Source organism: Chelonia mydas, chromosome 6 (assembly GCF_015237465.2).
Source record: "Chelonia mydas isolate rCheMyd1 chromosome 6, rCheMyd1.pri.v2, whole genome shotgun sequence".
NCBI lineage: Eukaryota > Metazoa > Chordata > Testudines > Cheloniidae > Chelonia > Chelonia mydas.
The window spans coordinates 59,607,804-59,627,626 of NC_051246.2; the positions used below are offsets into that span (position 1 = coordinate 59,607,804).

The 19,823-nt window shown below is 42.5% G+C and overlaps 1 protein-coding gene across 6 annotated transcripts in view; it reads right to left on the reverse strand.

Annotated features, from left to right (window-relative positions):
- The window catches only part of LOC102938910 (astacin-like metalloendopeptidase), a 30,270-nt gene extending 11,205 nt beyond the window's left edge, over positions 1-19,065 (reverse strand). The window contains exons 1-6 of one of the 6 annotated variants that reach the window (XM_043549959.1): positions 9,104-9,240; positions 8,905-8,929; positions 6,898-7,035; positions 4,941-5,058; positions 4,488-4,666; positions 794-875 (exon numbers count right to left, since the gene is read on the reverse strand). In XM_043549959.1, coding sequence (XP_043405894.1) covers positions 794-875; positions 4,488-4,666; positions 4,941-5,058; positions 6,898-7,035; positions 8,905-8,929; positions 9,104-9,172 — 611 coding nt within the window. In that variant the 5' untranslated portion in view covers positions 9,173-9,240. Of the gene's footprint in view, positions 1-793; positions 876-4,487; positions 4,667-4,940; positions 5,059-6,897; positions 7,036-8,904; positions 8,930-9,103; positions 9,241-15,596; positions 17,853-18,238 lie in introns of those variants that run through there. The other 5 variants (XM_043549960.1, XM_037901434.2, XM_043549962.1 and 2 more) reach the window with 5 other exon arrangements.
- Between the last annotated feature and the right edge of the window lie 758 nt (positions 19,066-19,823).

Here is a 19,823-nt window from a genome sequence, read left to right on the forward strand (position 1 = left end):
CAGGCTAAAAGTCCTTTCTTTGTCTGTTGGAGGCTGGAGAATCCAGTTTGAACTAGTGTGTATAAATAAACCTCTCCAGGGAGTAGCTTCACAGGTTGGTTTTGGAGGGGAAAATTTGCATCCCCTAAACCCCAGCTATTTCCTAAGAAATCCACTTCACGTGCATTGTGCCAAAAAGTCCTTTGAAGTTCCACAAAATCCCACGATTGTCCATAAAGACTTGCATTTCTACATGAAATTGTCAGTCCGTCACATAAGGTACAAATGCAGTGAGAAGAAATGTTAGTCCACTGTCTTTCTCTTCCAACCCTATCCCTCTTTACCTTTGCCAGGGCTAAATCAGACAGTAGGTATAGATTCTCTTAGTCATGAGTGTTCCTGCATTTCTAAGGTTATGTCTACACTTCAGGCTGGAGGTACAAACTCCAGCTTGAGGAGACATATCCCATGTGATCAAGCTAGTGCACTAAAATTAGTGTAGTTGCGGCAGCAGGAGAGCTAGCCACCCAAGTACGTGTCTGGAGTCTCAGACAGGATTGTGCTCAGGGCAGATAGCCACTCTTGTAGCGCATGCTGCCACGGCTATACTTCTTTTTCAGTACGTTAGCTCGATCGGAGCTAGCGCAGGTACATCTCCTCAAGCTGGAATTTACACCTTCAGCTCGGAGTATAGACATACCTTAAGTGAATAGCAATAGCCATACCCTAGAAAGAGTAATTCTGTCTCCTAAATTTGAATAGGAGATTAGAGCCCTGCTTGCATCTATGAAAGGAAACCCAGACTCCAACTTACGTGCCATAGTGCATCACTGAGGAATAGTCGTAGGGAAGGCCCAGGTTATTGGAATTCTCTTTCCCAAAGTTCCCCTGTTCCCCTGTAAGGTATGAGAGCAACATTTCAATCACCAAAACAGGATCAAGACCAGAAAAAAAAATTATTAAAGTGATACTGCATTTCCCACAGAGCTGTTAGAATATTTAAAATATACTTATTCCCGTTTGAGATTATCCTGAGCATGGGCCTGACACAAAGCCCACCTAAGCCCATATGAGTCTTTCCATCAGCTTCAGAGGGTTTTGGCTCCTGTCCTAAAAGCCAAGTAAGGACTTCAGAATTTGATCCACATGAACTATGGACCCAATTCCACCCTGTGATGCACATGCACTTGTCTGTCTGTTGTAGGAGTTTCGAAGGTACGCTTCACTGGCATCTGAACATCAGTGACTTCAACAGGAACTGCACCTGTGCATCCAAGAGCAGAGTTTGTCCCCATACTTGTATCTATGACCTGAGAGGAAAACATGGCTAGGCTGAGCACTGGGCAGATGTGTGTGGGGATGGCTGAGGTGCCACTCTACAAAACCTTGACCTTCCTCCTTGTGCAGCAGCAATGCACTTGGCTATTGCCAAAGGAGCCTTTTAACTGCAGAATAACTGGAGTTGCACCAAAGTATACCTTAAGGGCCAAATGCTGAGATCTTTATTCAGGTTTTGCTCAGTCCTTACTCAGGCAAATTCCCACTGACTTCACTCCCAACCTGCCCATAGCCTATAGTCAGCATAACGGCACAGGATAGGATCCTAGTGTAAATGTTCCTTCTATCTAAGATACTTATTACCCCCCACCTCCCTCGCTCATTACTGTAATATCTGAGACCTTCACAATCTCTAATGTATTTATCCTTACCATAGCCCTGGGAGGCAGGAAAGTGCTCTTATTCCCATTTTACACATGAGGAATTAAGGCATAGAAAGACTAAGTGACTTGACAAGGTCACACAGGAAGTCTGAGGCAGAGCAGGGAGGTCTCCTAAATCCTAGGCTTAGTACCATAACCACTGGGCCATCCTTCCTTTCTCCTTCACCCTTTGACATGAGTATCTCTGTTATTGTTACTAGTGGCTGGCAAAGCAGGAACCATTTGGACAAGTCCCCTACATTGGATGCTTATCTGAAATTCATCCTAGCTATCTGAGTCTCTTGAGTCTGAGTCTGCAAAGCTGGGCCAAATTGCTTGTAGGAAAAAACAGTCTCCTCATTTAGCACTTTCACTCCCGGTCCAATCCAGGACTATGAAATGCGGGGGAGGGAGGGGGAATCCAAAAATTAACAACAGATGAGGGAGAAAAAGGTAACTGAACTTTTTCATAGCTCAAAAAACTGATTCGAGGTTTGGGGCAAGGTTCGGGTTGGTTCTTATCAGCATTGATTCCACCAGGCCACTGTATAGTTTCATAATAATTTCCATTTACCCTATTTATAGCCAAGAGGAGGGGAGTGAAAAGCTTCTGTAGTTTACTGTGATTTTTTCCCCCTCTTTGCTGTTCTTTTTTATTAACCAACAGATATGAAAGGGCCTCAGCATCAGTGGTTTATACAGAAATGTCAAAACCATGAAAGCAATAAATCCTTTGCCTTTCTCTAGCACCCTCCCTCCGTGGATCTCAAAACACCTTTACACACATTAATTAATTCTCTTAATCAAGTCCTCTGTGAGTTAAGTTAGTACAATTCCATTTTACAGTTGGGATAACTGAGGCACAGAATAGCTACGGCCAAAATTTTCTCTTAAATTGTAAAGTTTACCACATTCCTTCATATGATATTGACTTCAGAGAGCTGCAGGTGTTCAGCACCTTTTAAAATAAGGATACTTGTTCAGGTGCCTAAATGTGGGTTTCAAAGCCTGACTGCAGGCACCCAAATGTTAATATTTTGGCCTAAGTGACTTGCTCAAGGTCACACAGGCAGTCAGTGGCAGAGCCAGGAATAAAACCCCGATCCTGTCAAGAAAAGATCATCCTTCCTCTCATGATAAACTGCCCTGAGTCGCCCACCAACATTTACAGTGAAAAACTAACAAAAAGAAATGGCTAAAACAGATTATTTTTAATTGACTGATGAGGCAAACAAATGTAAACAAGAACATATAATTTGGGAAGTCTTATGGACCGAGGGAAAAGAGTACCTAGGCGCCAGCTCACTAAAACATTTAAGCATGTGCTTATCCAGGAACGTGCTTAAGTCCATCTGTGTTCAGCAATGCATTTAAGCATGTGATTAAAGTTAAGTACTTGCTGAATTGGGGCCCCAGACCCTAAACACTATAAGCAAGAAGAAAGAGCTAAAACAGAAGTTCTGGCCTAAGAAGCAGAACAGTATCTTGTATTAAAAAAAAAAGACTGAGAAAAATAAGCCAAGTTTCACATATCTAAGTGTACTGCAACAAAACCGCAGGCAATATGTTGTCAAAGCAAAGAAATGGGAAATCTTCCAAGGTGAACTGCGGGGTTAAAAAAAAAAGAAAAAGAAAGAAAGAAAAACAAAAAAAGAGAGCAATACTGAAACCCTGGGGAAAATAGGAGGTGGGCGAGCTGGGAAATTGCAAAAGATCTCAGGGCATAATCCTGCACTGTTAAAGTCAATGGGAATTCTGCCTTTGACATCCATGGGAAAAGGAGAGGGCCTTCTTCAGAGCTCTTCTTCAGGGAAGGGTATGTGGCTCGAAAGCGTCTCTCTCTCATTGTAAGGAGAGTGATCACTTTAGATAAGCTATTACCAACAGGAGAGTGGGTTTGTGTGCGGGGGGGGGGGGGGGGGGGGGGGGAGAAAACCTGGATTTGTGCTGGAAATGGCCCACCTTGATTATCATACACATTGTAAGGAGAGTGATCACTTTACATAAGCTATTACCAGCAGGAGAGTGGGGTGGGGGGAGCGAAAACCTTTTGTAGTGATAATCACCCATTTTTTCATGGTTTGTGTGTATAAAAATGTCTTCTGTATTTTCCACAGTATGCATCCGATGAAGTGAGCTGTAGCTCACGAAAGCTTATGCTCAAATAAATTGGTTAGTCTCTAAGGTGCCACAAGTACTCCTTTTCTTCTCTCTCATCAACAGAAGTTGGTCCAATAAAAGATATTACCTCACCCGCCTTGTCTCTCTAATATCCTGGGATGGATATGACTACACCAACACTGTATACTAACGCCTTCTTCGTCATTTTCATGATGCAAAGAAGAGTAAAAAAAAGTAATAACTATAAAGACCTGTGAAGCCACCTGCTTTAATCTCTCGCTGTCTCTGGGAAACTCCAGTGCTCACAGAACCCTATGGCATTATATAAATAGCAAATAATTATAATATCTTGTGAGACAACCTCTGACATCTAAGCACAAGACAATGCAATTGAAATTTACTCAGGATAATGTGGGAATGGCTGAAAATTCGTGGGCCTGTTTTAGGGCCTAGTGGAGCAAACGTGATCATGTCCCACTCACAGGGAAAGGCACATATATTTCAATGTGTCTGAGAAGGAAGAATCAAATAATACATTTGCGGAAGTAATTTGTCACTATTTGGTATTTGTTCCCCAGTCCCATCCCTTGTTATGTAATGTTTGGTAAACATTTTAAAGATGTAAAGAATTAGAATAAGCACTATTACTATCGCCATCAATACCATACACCACTCCCTCGGACATACCTGCCATAATGTATTCCCACATGATCTTAACATAGTTGTCCCGGTCACTCCGGGCCTGTTCATGTAAAAAACCCAGAGCATGGTTCATTTCATGCTGAATTGCTCCTTTACTCATGCAGCCAGTTTTCATCAGGCCCACCTCCTGCATACCTCCAATCTTTCCAAAGTGAGACCAGCAGCTGCAAGGAACATGCAACCAATAACCAAAGATGTCATGTGCGACAAGCTATAGTCCCATAGCTGAAAAGCAACATCATCAACCAAAACTATAAACAAAAAGAGAAAAATTGTATGAGCTCTGGCAACTCACTCTCTTAATCACAGGCTCCTGGAGTTTGCTACCTGCTGGGACTATTTAAATCCAGGTCAAGCAGGAAAGAAAGAAAGAAAACTAAAGAATATGTTAGGAGATTATCCATGCTTCTAGTCACAATTAGGACTGATGGAACTGACCTCTTCCCAGGTACAATACTTATATAGTTGGTTTCTGTCGTGCGGTTTATAAACTGGACACATGTCAGGGTAGCGAATTCCTGCATGGCTTCAGCAATCCAAGTCCTCTCTGCCACAGCTAGGAAGAAAAGGGGGAATACGTAACAATGGTATTTTGATTATTATGTGGCAGTCCACTCCACTAAATCTCTGCACCTAGTTGTTATTTTCCTATCACAGAAGTCAAATTAGATAAGAGTGTCGAGGGTTAAGGGATCTTCAAAGTGATTAGGGTAGTAATAATAATTATACTTATCCCTTATGTACATTGCCTTGCATGATGGCAACGAAAGGTAGGTAGGTCAGTATTATTATCTTTATGAGACAGATGGAGAAACTAAAACAGAAAGGTTAAGGCCAAAACCGTCTGGCTGGGGTGTGTAAAGTTAGACAGCTGACTATATTTAGGCACCTAAATAAAAGCAGTTTGTTTATCACAGATACTGAACACCTGCAGCTCCCACTGAAGTCACATGAAGCAGCAGGTGTTCAGCACTCCTCAAAATCAGAGCATCTTTATTCAGTGTCTAAATATGCCTTTAAGTGCCTTGACTATATCTGAAACTTTTGGCTTAGGTCAGCCCCCTCAATTACAGCCCACTTTTCAAAATTTGTCCCACAACAATGTTGTGCCTCAGTTTCCCCAACTGTAACATTACAGTAAATAATCCTTACCTAGCCATAGGGATGTTATAAAACTGAATTAATTACTGGGCACAGTCATGCCTCTGCATCAGTGTACCCTAATGCCCCTTGCCTCAAGAGGGGGTTCTGCAGGTCCAGGGATATGCAAGTAAGAAAAGGATGAGGAATGAGTGTGACCATTGCAGGGATAGGTGGACCCACATTGTCCATCTTCTCCCTCCCCCCAAATGGCACCACGGTGATTCCCAAAAAAAGTTAACCCAGACCCAGGCTGAGTTAAATGTCCATGCCTTTTCCCCTGAAAGTGAGAATAACTCTTTAGGAGGGATCATAAATTCATAGATTCATAGACCTCACTAAGGTCAGAAGGGACCATTATGATCATCTAGTCTGACCTCCTGCACAACGCAGGCCACAGAATCTCACCCACCCACTCCTGCAATAAACCTCTCACCTATGTCTGAGCTATTGAAGTCCTCAAATCATGGTTAAAGCCTTCAAGGAGCAGAGAATCCTCCAGGAAGTGACCCGTGCCCCATGCTACAGAGGAAGGCGAAAAACCTCTAGGGCCTCTTCCAATCTGCCCTGGAGAAAAATTCCTTCTCTACCCCAAAGTGCTGCTCCAAAAGAATCAAGGGGTGTAAGGGGCACAGAGCTCATACAAAGACAGAGCTTCTATAAAGATCTTCCAGGTTAAGGCACCTGTTCTGCAGCCTGTTCCACAAATCCACTGACTGACCCCCTGATCCACTGACCCCAGCAAAACAATTCGGAAGAAATCTCTCCAGGGAAATTTGCTTTGTCTTCTCCTCTTCTGCACCATTTCCCATGGGAGGGGACAATCAGGCCTTACTGTTGGTATGGCTCTTTTTGAGATCCTTCCATGAAAACTGGTATGTGAGGACAAAATATTTATTACTAAAAGTAATAATATATGAATACAAATATATTCACTGAAGTAACAGATTAGACACATTATTTGGTCCATAGCTGTTAAATGTCAGTAAATATAGACTAGTATGTATGAATCCTTCGGTATTTATGTAACTAAATACTGTCAATTGACCACACCTTTAAATATCCATTTTACTAAATTATATACTATTTTAGCCAAACTGTCCTAGGAACAGCTGATGGGACGGATAATAGTCATAAAGGCTGCCTTGGGTTAAAATCACTTTTGACACATGATACAGAGATACTGTAAAATAATCCTTATAATTTGGTGTTAAAATCCATGCTAATTTCACAGGTACATTTACAAGTGACTTACAAAACTCTGTAGAAACATTAACTGGGACGCTGACTAGCCCATCATGGGACTTGGGCCAGAAGCAGCTGCTGTCACAGTTTATGGCACTGCGTTTCCTTCTCAAGACAATGTCACCCTCATGCAGAATTGTATCACTCTCTAGGCAGATAAAGAGAATAAAGAACATACTAGACATGGGAGAGAAGATGATTTTTCAAAGGCACAAATGGGAATTTGGCAGCCAACTCCCAATGACTTTCAGTGTGTGTTAGGCACCTAACTGCCCTTTGTGTCTTAGAAAATATCCCCTGAGTGAGAGGTTATTCCTAATAATCTACAAAAGGATTAGTAAATGTGTTTGTGTGGAAAATAGGCAGCAGGTTTAAAACAAACAAAAGGAAGTATTTTTTCACACAACGCACAATCAACCTGTGGAACTTCTTGCCAGAGGATGTTATGAAGGCCAAGACTATAACAGGGTTAAAAAAAGAACTAGATAGGTTCATGGAGGATAGGTCCATCAATTGCTATTGGCCAGGGTGGACAGGGATGGTGTCCCTAGCTGCTGTTTGCCAAAAGCTGGGAATGGACAACAGGGGATGGATCACTTGATGATTACCTGTTCTGTTCATTCCCTCTGAAGCACTTGGCATTGGCCACTGTCGGAAGACAGGATACTGGGCTAGATGGATCTTTGGTCTGACCCAGTATGGCCGTTCTTAATATAAACCATGATGTGCTGGGACATGTCAGGCCTTCCTGACTTCCAGGGAAGAAAATATGATCACTTATAGGCCACTGCACTCTTTTAATCATGTGAATGACAGCGTATACATTTGCTAAAGGAGCTTTGGGATCCTTCAGCATGGAAGGAGCTTTAGAAATGTAAGGCATTGCTCTCCTTCATTGGGACTTGCAGAGTGAAAGAAGTCTTAACTGGCATCCAGAAAGATCTGCTAAACTGTCCAGGAGACACTACTGTCTCTAAGGGGATTATTCAGTGTGTTCCCCAATTAGTCTGCAGGTTAACTTGTGAAGTATCGCATGACATCATAATATGCCCCCCAGTTCTGACTTCCAAATCTCCACTGCTATTCCTAACCTGTGTTTCTCATGGAGAATAACTATTGATTAATGCACCAAATACATGTGTAATTTTGTGCGTGCGGACAAAGAAGTGACGATGTCACACAGGAAAGAAGTGAAAGATAAAAAAGGACAGCACAGGTGAATGAGTGACCCCCAAGTGTGGAGAGTGGCTGGAGGAGAAGGTAGACACAAAAGACTAAATTCAGCTTTGGCATAAGCAGACACATCTACCACTGATATTGAAGGGAGCTGAGTTTGCTGACATCAAGACTGAATCTGGCCCAGTGTCAGACAGCCAGGATCGGGATCACTGATATAAAAATGGTGAAGAGATTCTGCTCTCTTCTTATACTGGTCGTATTCATTGGCAAAATAGCACCCCTTGAGGTAATGATTGTTACCCTGTATGATTTCCTTATCATACCAACATAAATCATACAGTTAATGTGCATTTCAAAGAGACAATTGGATTTGTTTTCCAGGGCCCACCATTAGGTACTGACACAGGGATTATTTTTGAAGTGATAAAAAAAAATATGGACAAAATTTTCAAGCCCGAGTCCCTAAAATTGCACTGAAATTATAGTAGTAGCCTAACCTGCAGAGGTCCTGAGCAACTCGAGCTCCCATTGAAGTCAACAGGATCTGCAGGTGTGATTCATCACCTTGGAAAATCTCCATAATCACTTATATTTAGGAACCTAAATATGGATTTAGAAGGCATCCAGGTCTGAAAATTTCAGCCTATGTGCCCTATTCTCCTCCCAGTTGCAGCACTATAAATCAGAGGTAGCTCTTTTGAAGTGATAGGAGTTATGCTAGTATAAGCCTTGTGTAACAGTGTGGAAAATCAGGCCTGATGTACTTGAAAGTATGGAATGAAAAGTTCTTATCCGTAAGAACCCCGAGTATCTATAGAATAGTTAAAATCAAACTCACCCATGTCCTTATTTCTTGTGGCTACCTGCAAAAGGAAAGGAAATCTTTTAGTATGCACACATGTCATCAAAATAAAACTGTCATTAGGTAGAATCACAACAAACTCTGTGCTATGCTGAAATATTATAACTTATTTTCACACAGACAGTTCGATCAGCAGAGATGCAAAATCTAAACTGCCATGGCAGCATGAACACACCTGGACAGGTTTACCTAGTGCAAAGCTATAGAAAAATGCTAAAAGGGCTGACAGTGGAATAAGATTCATCCTCAAATTTCTGAGCAAGTCCTCTGTGTTCTGGAACTCTGTTCTCCAAAGCCCCAGCTAGTTTACTTAATGTTTTTATAAGAAAGCTGCTGCTTTTAATAAGTGGACCAAACTTAGATAATATGATGTATTTTCACAGAATAAACAAGCTGCAGGAATTCCCAGCAGAGTTGCAAGCTTCCATTTCATACTTATTTTCATACTTATCTTTAGAAAATAGAGGAAGTGCAGCAATATGAAAGAAAAGCAAATAATCTTTAGATGACTCAAGTTTAACTCTGTGAGGATCCCATGAGCTGTGACAGCATTCCCTCACCCCCAGTGCAGGGTCTGGGAATCTGAGAAGTGAGGGGCAGGGAGTGGGTGGATTTGCCTTAGGAGAGATGGGCATTTCTCCCTCCCCCATGAAAACACAATTGGAGCTATGCTGTCAGGGAGTTCGGACAGAACCACAGGGAGTCCAGAGCCTCTGCACAAATAGCCCAATACCCCAGAAGATCCTCAAGATCTTCTAGTTTTGTGGGCCAGACCCCTGGTTTCTTCTGCATGGGGGCAATCTCCACCTCTGACTGTCCTTCAGAGAAAAATTGGAGAATCTCATATTGTTTCCTTTCCCGTTGGCAGGTTATTTCCAGGTAGGGGAATGATCTGGCTCTGCCAGGCAAACTCCCATTGCAGTGAGAACAAATCCAATTACTTTTCTATTTGTGAATTTGCAGGAGCTGTTTGACATCATGCTTTTAAACTTACTAAAACCTCATTAACCCTATTCCCATATTCCTGTGATGTTTAGGTTTACCTATGCTGTGGCATTTTCCATACAGCACATAATACAACACTGAGGGGCAGACACAAAGAAGCCATAGCAGTAGAGAGCTACATGGATGGAAGAGCTCCTCAGTTTGCTGCTATAGTAGTTGGTGAGCCTCCCAAGAGGCTGAAAAGCCCAGGGCCACCCTCCACGCTAGCTGCTGCAGATCAAACTCAGAAACCACATTTCCGCAGCTGCACATCACAAAATGACTGGGGGAGCCAGAAGCAAAAATTATTAAATGCCCAAAACATATGAAACAAAAGACCAGACCACCATGTAGAGTGTGAATATGAGTCACTCATCTGAGTACTTGTGGCACCTTAGAGACTAACAAGTACTCCTTTTCTTTTTGCGAATACAGACTAACACGGCTGCTACTCTGAAACCACTCATCTGAGTGAGTGTTCATCACTCATCTGAAAGGGACATTGGAAGTTCTGCCATGGAGTTTTCCATCATCATTCTGTGGAATGCAATACATAAACCTTTATTGACTCCAGTTGCAGACCATGGGTCAGATTCACCCCTGAAGTCAAGGGAGTTACATCATGAGTTAACTCAATTTGTTGATTGCTACAAATAATCAGATACAACTCCAGGCTAATCAGTGACCCAAAGTCTGGTGTCAACTGCTAGTATACTACAGCATGGATAAGCATCTCTCAGAAGTGAATTTCTTTTTGGTACCATCTGTTTGTATGGAGCAATCTGCTCTAATATTCTGGTATAATAATTTTAAGGGCTGGGTTTCATTACATGCCCAAGCAATGTGACTACACCACTGAGGTTTACATTCTCTTTCCTTCCCTCCCTCTCTTTTCTCTCATCTCTATTGCTCCATGACTCTCTATTTTTAGCCACATAGTCCTTGATCTGACGTAAGTATTATCGTTGTTCCTTCTTAGTAACTCTGACATGTTGTTAATAATGTTTCTGTATTATCTAAAATATTGGAATTTTATTTGTCCTTATGAAACTGGAATTAGTGCGTTTCCTCTCCTATTTAGACCTGTTCTTCTGTGAGCAGGGAGCCTGTAGGATCTAACAAACTACTCATTCTGGAAGGGAAAGCTAGAGCCTACACCTGTTCACAACCCTGAGAGAAATAGCTAGGCTTTGTCTACACAAAGGATTTCCAGACGGGCTCCTGATCAGGACCCTGTGTAGACCCACCACTCTCTTCAGTCTCCCCATTGTCCACCTTGAGGCTTGAGCTGGTCATTGCAGGCAATCAACATAGGGTTAGCTCCCCTAGGAGTTCCCCTTGGCGGTTAGTTACATCAGGAATTTGGACTCTAAGTTCCTGGAATAAGCATTAGGGAAGTTCCCCCAGCCAAACATCACAATAACCAACTACAGGAGAAGTATCACCAAGCAACTCATATGAAATCCCAACAAAATTAAACACGGTTTGAAGCAGGAGCATAGGGCCCCCTTATTGGTCAGGCAATAAGAAGACAGACTGAGGGAACTAGGATTATTTAGTCTGCAGATGAGAAGAGTGTGTGGGGGGGGATTTGATAGCTGCTTTCAGCTACCTGAAAGGGGGTTCCAAAGTGGCTGGAGCTCAGCTGTTCTTGGTGGTACCAGATGACAGAACAAGAAGCAATGGTCTCAAGTTGCAGTCAGGGAGGGCTAGGTTGGATATTAGGAAAAACTATTTCACTAGGAGGGTGGTGAAGCACTGGAATGCGTTACCAAGGGAGGTGGTGGAATCTCCTTCCTGAGAGGTTTTTAAGGCCCAGCTTGACAAAGCCTTGGCTGGGATGATTTAGTTGGTGGTGTTGATATACCAATAAAATAAAAACCAGCAGGATCTTATTAAAGGGGAAAAGGCAAAATGCCAAAATTTATTGTGAATACAGAAAGAATCATAGTAAGCAGTTAGTTATAGCTATAACATTCCATTCAATTTCATATTTATTCACACATTCATTCATACACACGCACACAGGTTCTGCAAGGTTGTTATCATAGTTACCAGTCTTAGAGTTGCTCATGCCAAGCCACTGGCCAGGTGGCCTGGACATGAGGAGGGAGCAGGGCCTTGTCAGATGCTCATCTGATGCTCCTGGAAGTTGGTTTGCAGAATCAGATCCCAAAGTTCTCACTTTCTAGAGTCCATTTTTATAGGAATTTCTTCCTATGCCAGTCTATGGGAATTGCTTCATCATGATGTTGCTGAATCAATCAGCAGATGGCACATTCCTGACGGCTCCGTGCTGCCAGATGTTATCTTGTTCTTTGGTTCTCGCATCCTTGAGGCTGTTGGATGGATTCCACTCTGTCCTCCGGGGGTCCTCTGGTTATTTCCACTTGACGCCTTCTTCAGCCGATGGACTCTGGATACTCTTAGGCTGGCCCCTCCCTGATCATTCAGTTATTATCCACACCAAGCATCCATCCACATACATCCTCTATCTCTATTTTAAATCACAATTGTTAACAAAGCGAGATGAATACAACAAAAGGGCCGGGAGTCTCTGGGTGCTGTTTCTGTTGTTACAGAGTATTGCTTTGAGTCCCTCTGTGTGTGAGTAGTTGTTGTTACAAAGAATTGCTTTGAGAACAGACTCTGTCTTAGAATGTAGTAACACAATTAGCAGCTTGCAAGTTTCACACAGAGAGGGAGAGAAACAGTACCAAAAACCAAGAGACCTCTTAATTAGTAATACACTGGAATTTAAACTATGGGGAATCAAACTCATTCGTGATTTTAATACAGAACTTCTTTAATATGATCCAACATAATCCCCCTTTTGACACTAAGATTTATAATCATCAGTGTCACTTTCTGTGTAGCCCATTCAAGAGAAGGTACTGTGAGGCAATTTGAGTTTGTGATTCCAATTCATCCCACATACATGATCCTAGTGATGTATCTTTACTACAAGGTTCTGGGGCAACAGGCAAGGTGAGGCACACCCACTTTTGAGGAGTCCATTCAGTGCAACCTCTAGTGTCCAATAGCTTCCCTCCCTCCCCAGCCCACTGGCTTGAGGTTCAGGGTAGCCAGAAGGATCCTGTCGAGGACTCGAATCCCAGACGGCACGGTTCGTTGTCTGACCGGAGACAGACAGGAACACCAGCAAGGTCCGAACACAAAGCTCTTTATTGAAGAGTGCACACAAGAATAGAGAGCAGCCCGTCTCCAAAGAGAACCAGCAGCCTCTAAGTAAAACTAATAGGTTTTTATAGACAGTTCTGTCACGTCACAGATTTATTCATAAAGCATCCCACCCCTCCCCTATGTTCGTTAAAATCCTCTTTCTCTATTATGCATGCACTTTTACTCCCTTATTGTAGATAACTTTTAGCAAATCACAATCCTTCACTAACTTTCTTATCGGTATGTGTGTTAACCAGGAGACAAGGAGTTAAGAACAGGCATAACACAAAAACAAGGAGTGGAAATCAGCACCTCTGTATCTCAACAAGACAGTTCCCAGAACATCTGGTACAAAAATGCAGGCCTCCCCTTTTTTCTTACTCCCTACAACTTAAACAAGTATTCTTTCATTCTACTTATCTCGTTCAGGGACTTTCCCAGCAACCTTTATTGGCCTGACTTTAGTTCGGTTGGCATAACTGCTTCATATTTAATTTTTCTCACCTAACAGTCCCCCCTTTGTCCCCAGAGTGCCATAGGGGAACTCTTGGGACATACTGGCCTCTGTAAGTAGTGACTGGGGACCAATCACTGGTTGGTAGGGCACAGCTTGGTACCCAGCCAACAGCCACATCTTAACATAACATACAAAACTATTAGGCCACAAACAATTACAATGGCACTACGAAGCAAGTTATGTAACCAGCCACCTATGTCTGGAACCCAATTGAACAAATTACTCCACCGTGAGTGGACTTGCTTTCTTTTATGGTCCTTTGCAACTTGCATAAGGTGGATTGCTCTTTCCCAGGTGACATTATAAACATCTGGAACATACACACAGCATTCTTGCCCAATTAATGCACATGTTCCTTCCTGGGAGGCCAGCAAAATATCTAATGCCAAGCGGTTTTGAAGAACCATCTGCCTTGGTAGATTTGGCATCCAAACAAAAAAAACCTAAGGCATCGGCAGTAGTATTTGCCATTATTTCCAACACTCCCTGAAGTCTCATGACTCCTTCCCCAATACGCCAAGTGGCACCTTCATAGGAAAAGACAAATCCCGCACATGCACCCATCCAGTCATTTAGGGCACACGAAGTAAGGGGGCGAGAGTCATTTGCATCTTCTTCAGCCCCTCTTACATTCCTAATTTTTCCTTTAGAGAGACTTGTGCGATATACTACAGGTGGCTCTAACCAAGCCAAGTAGCAGAATCTGCTCCAGGAAGGAGGGAGGGCTAGGTATGCCTTGTTACCACACACCCAGTGTACTCCAAAAAGGATAGGAGTGACTTTGGACCAGGTATTATTAATAAGTTTGTACCATCTGGTCCAAGATGGGAGGAGGGAGAATTTAGCCATGGAAGCATTAGAGGAACATACACACATAGTATGAGTTGGCAGGTTTTACCCAAGCGTGCAATTTATAACGTAATGCTCAATCAACTTATGACCTTCGTACAAAGAATGTTCTTCTCCATGCAGATTGCACTTGTTACCTGCGAATCTATACCACGCGGAGGTGCAAGAGGTTGCCCCATCCAGGAGAGAGATATTAGGACCTCTCTTACTCCCAAAATGAGTGCCATTAAAGTAGGCTTTGCACTTACTATTACCCAAAGCTATTTTTCCTTTTCTTAAGAGGCACCATTGACCAACCCGTTTCCAAACTATGAGATACCTACTTTCAGAGATGCCGGTATCAGCCCAGGTAATATTTAAATTACCTGTAGAATCCTTCCAGGATGGGGTCCAGGTCATATTCGCTGCACTAAGGGGAATAGAAACTATGGGAAGACCTTTGTGGCTATTAGCTGGCACTAATGAACACACCCAGCATGAAGTGTTTTGTAGGGCTGGCATTCGAGCTTTCATTTCATGGGCAAGACGAATAAATGTATTAGAGCTGTGTGATTTTGTAGTCTCAACTCCCTGTACCACCAAAAAAGAAAGATAACAAATAAGAAACAGATTAAAAAACACAAGAACCCAGCTTAGAGAGCAGGGCCAACCTTCCCTGAGAGGGCACCACCAACTCAATGTTTTTTTAGCTGCAGCTGGAGCTTCAGGTCGCCCAAAGGGGTAGCGGTTCATTTGTCTTGAGCACAGATATCGTCTGCTTCTGATGTACCCGGTTCACGGTGGGGTGAACGTGCGTAGGTCCCTCGAAGTCCAACGCTGTCTGCTTCTGGGGAACCTTTCTCCAGGTTAGGTTCCCTAGCGGTGCTATACAGGTTAGCTCTGTCAGTGGACAAGGGAGAGGTTACGAGCACTTCACCTTGTCCTTTCCCCTGATGTCCAAAAGGAGGAAAGGAAAAAACCCAGAAGGAGGGACAGGCTGATCAGTGGTCGAAGTGAAGTCATCTTGAGGTGGAGGGGTCTTTTTGCAGTAAGAAGCATGGGTCCAGGCAGTCAGTCCTTGGCACTTCACAGCGGTGTTGGTAGTTAGCAGGACTTAATAAGGACCTTTCCAGCATGGGGCCAGAGTAGTCTTTCGTTGATGGACCTTTATGTAGACCCAGTCACCCAGTTTTAACAAATGGCAGGTTTGCTCAGGATCCTTGGACCAGGACTTCTTTCACCTGTAAATAGAGAGACCTAACACATTTCATTAATGTCTGGCAGTGTTTTACAGATCTCACAGCTGCTTGGGCACATTCAAGCCCCCCTCTTCTTGGCCGTCAGCCAAATCCTAGCTGTGAGTAGTATCCTTGGGTAAGCCAGTGTCTTATCTTTGGACTGAGCCTGCCAGCTACAGCATTGAATTAGCTCGTCCTCCGTTCTTTTTCTTCTCCCCTTTTTGGCTTCTATTAACCTGCAAAGGAAACTTTCACTTTCCACTCACACACCTTTGTTCAAAAATGAACACATATACATTGCCCATTATACAGCACTTTAGTCTTATTGTTCAATGTATACCACATACACCCTTCGAGGAAAATGACTTTATTACAGAGCTTTGGAGCAACAAGCCAGGACAAGCACACCTACTTTTGAGGAGTCCACTTGGTACAACCTCTGGTGTTCAATAGCTTTCCTTCCTCCCCAGCCCTCTGGCTAGAAATCAGAGGTAGCCACAAGGATCCCATGTATAATATGGGGAGTGGGTTAACCTTTCATGTCCTTGCTTCCAAAGACTGTTGGTGCGTGAATTTTAACAATTTCTTTTTTTAATTAAAAGGTCTGGACAATGAAATTTTTTTTCCTTACTTAAGCAAATGTATTAAACTTTAGTATACCACATTTTTCTGATATTATCCAAACACTTTGTATTTCAAGTTGAATAAAACAAGTATCTGCATTTTGAATTAACCCTTCTATTTAGTTTTAAACTAAACTGTCCTATGAAAAATTAAACACAGCAATTCTGGCCACAAGACAGGACATAGAACACAGAACATAATTCCTATTGTGCCAGTAAATTCATGATATGTTGAATTGCTTTTCAGCTGGAATCAGTTTTCTCTTATTTTCTGAAAGACAAAAAGAGCATAGATCTACCCCTTCTTGGCAGTCAGTCATTGCTTAAAATATTTTCTTTTTATACAAATACCCTTGTTAATTGCAGGCAAAACAGAGGAATTACCCATATTTTCTTGTATTTGTTTTTTAGGCAGCCCAGGTTTCAGTGGCTTTTATCTTATCAGTTAGGTAATTTACATTAAAACAAATGCTTTTTGGGTTGCTCTTGGATCCACATCTTAAAGATTTTACTTTAAAAAGGGCACAATAAACTTTACCAGACTTTTGATTGCCTTTTACTTTTAACTCCTGTTTTCACAACACACAACTCTAAAAAAGAAAACAACCAACTATTGTAGCCCCTTAGAGTCTAATAGGATCTTAATTAAGTAGCATTATATATTTACATTCCTTTAGACATTTGGGCGGTTAAGTTCCAATAAAACCCCTTATGTTCTTTTAGCTAATTTGACTAAATTTTTCATAGCCAAATGATTTCAATTACATAGTCTCTTTGCCTGGATTTATTTACAGACATTTCTTTGAAAAAAAGGCCCATTTTCCCTTCAGAATGGCTGCAAAGAAACCAAAATTTTTTTTTCTTCAGCATTTTTACAAACTTCAACTGATAATTCCCTCCAGCAACTACAGAGTTAACTTCTCACTTTCTTTCCTTAAATCACTTGCTTATTTTCCAAAATGACACCCCAATTAACTCAGATTTTACCATTCCAATTATTATTCTGGGATTTACGTTTCCCATTCCTGTAATTATTTACTCCTCTTTTTTCACTATGCCCTTCAAGTTTCCAAACTGTTTTCCAATCTCTTTATCTGTTGCCTGCCCGCTTGGGCCCGATTCTGTTTTTCTCTCTGAACTGTCCCTTCCATGAGCACCAGCTTTGTTCCACTACCAATTTAACAGGGAGGGTGGGCTTCTTAATGAGCCCCAGCCCTCCTGGTCTCTTCTCTTAAATATTCTCACTCACAAGGGCTACCCGAGTCCTCCCCCGTGAGGCTTGTCACCTGGACAGAATGCACGGCCAATTGGCTGTTTAACTATTTAATTTCCTCTTATGGCAGACACACTGTTGTTATGGCATATGCTGAGCACAAATGGTTAAATTTTGACTAGTCTCTAAAGGACTGGTACTTGCTTAGCCCGTGCTTCCTTTTCTGCCTGGAAGTCCTGTCTTAAGGCTTGCAACTGTCCTGGGCATAGGTCAGAAACCCGAGGGTAAGCCGGAGGAGGGGCAGAAGCAGGCATAGCACAAAGCGGGGCTGGAGACCCCTGAGATTAATAAGAAAAGGAGGAGGAAAGAGGACGTCCTTCTTTTGGCTTATAATTATACCATACAAACAAATAATCCATTTGTCCCAGTCTAAGATCGACCAAAATATCTCTTAAGGAATCCATCCTGTCTGTGGAAAAAGTTCCGCAGGCTGGCCAATCTTTAGTCGGGGACAAATGAGTGGTGAAAGCTGGCCATTGAACCTGACATAAATTATTCATTTTTGATTTAGTCAACCCAGTAGTTCCAGAGATTCCCTTCCAATCTCTGAGTATCAGAGACAACGGGGCGTCCCCAGGGCATTTACTGCCAAATTGTCCCATCCTAGGTGGAAAGAGGACTCAAACCCACAATCCCCGACTCTTAGTATCAAGCGATCGCTTACCTCTCCAGGGACTCAAACCCCGAAGACCTGGATCTGGAGCCTACTCAACGGGTAGGTGGACGTTGCTGGATTTCTATGGGCTCCTGCTGGTTCACAGAACACGCCTTATCGCCGACGCAGGGATCAGATCACTAGCAAGGCTCCTCGAAAACGGAGGATGCACGCTGCGTTGCTTTAGAGTCTGACCCCGGGCTGGAGAGTCAGACGGGTCCCGGTGGAGTCACCAAATTGTCGAGGACTCGAACCCCAGACGGTACGGTTCATTGTCTGACCGGAGACAGACAGGCAACACCAGCAAGGTCCGAACACAAAGCTCTTTATTGAAGAGTGCACACAAGAATAGAGAGCAGCCCGTCTCCAAAGAGAACCAGCAGCCTCTAAGTAAAACTAATAGGTTTTTATAGACAGTTCCGTCACGTCACAGATTTATTCATAAAGCAGCCCACCCCTCCCCTATGTTTGTTAAAATCCTCTATTATGCATGCACTTCTACCCCCTTATTGTAGATAACTTTTAGCAAATCACAACCCTTCACTAACTTTCTTATCGGTATGGGTGTTAACCAGGAGACAAGGAGTTAAGAACAGACATAGCACAAAAACAAAGGAGTGGAAATCAGCGCCTCCGTATCTCAACAAGACAGTTCCCAGAACATCTGGTACAAAAATGCAGGAATGCAGGCCTCCCCTTTTTTCTTACTCCCTACAACTTAAACAAGTATTCTTTCATTCTACTTATCTCGTTCAGGGACTTTCCCAGCAACCTTTATTGGCCTGACTTTGGTTCGGTTGGCATAACTGCTTCATATTTAATTTTTCTCACCTAACAGTCCCATGTGTAATATGGGGAGTGGGCTAACCTTCAATACCTTTGCCTCCAGGGACTGTTGGTGTGCAATTTTGACAACAATTTCTCCCATTAACACATCTGGTTTTACAATACTGGAAACGTATCGCGCCCATTCATATTGATAAGTGTCAAACAATGCTCTTTTTCTTTGTTTTAACAAATGCATCAAACCCTTAATATTTTCCAATATGATCCAGAACATTTCGTGTTCCAAAGTAGCTAGGGCAAGTATCTGCATTTCAGTGCATCCCATAGCTATGGCTGTGTAGTTTCCTATTTTTAAATTTTTTCTTATGCATAAGCCATGTGGTAGTATTAAGCCATTGCCAAAGATTCCAGCGGGCTTTTAGGTTACCCAGACCAATTTGGACCAAGTCTACATTGGCATGTACTTGGTTTTGAGTCAGGCTGTCCTGTAGCTGCGACAGAGAGCTTAATTTATTTTTAAGTACCTGCAGGTTTGCAGTATTTTTTTTTTTTAAACACACAACAGTGCTAGCAACAAGACAAAACCATGAGACAAAACATAGAACACAAAACACAATTTCTATTGTGACAGTAGATTCATGCTATTGGGTTGCTCTTCAGCTGGCATCAGCTTTTCCTGGTTTTCTGAAAGACAAAAAGAACATGTTTCTACCCCTTTTGGGGTGACAGATTATTGCTTAAAATATTTCTTTTACAAATACCCTTGCTGATTGCAGGCAAAACAGAGGAATTACCCCCATATTTTCCT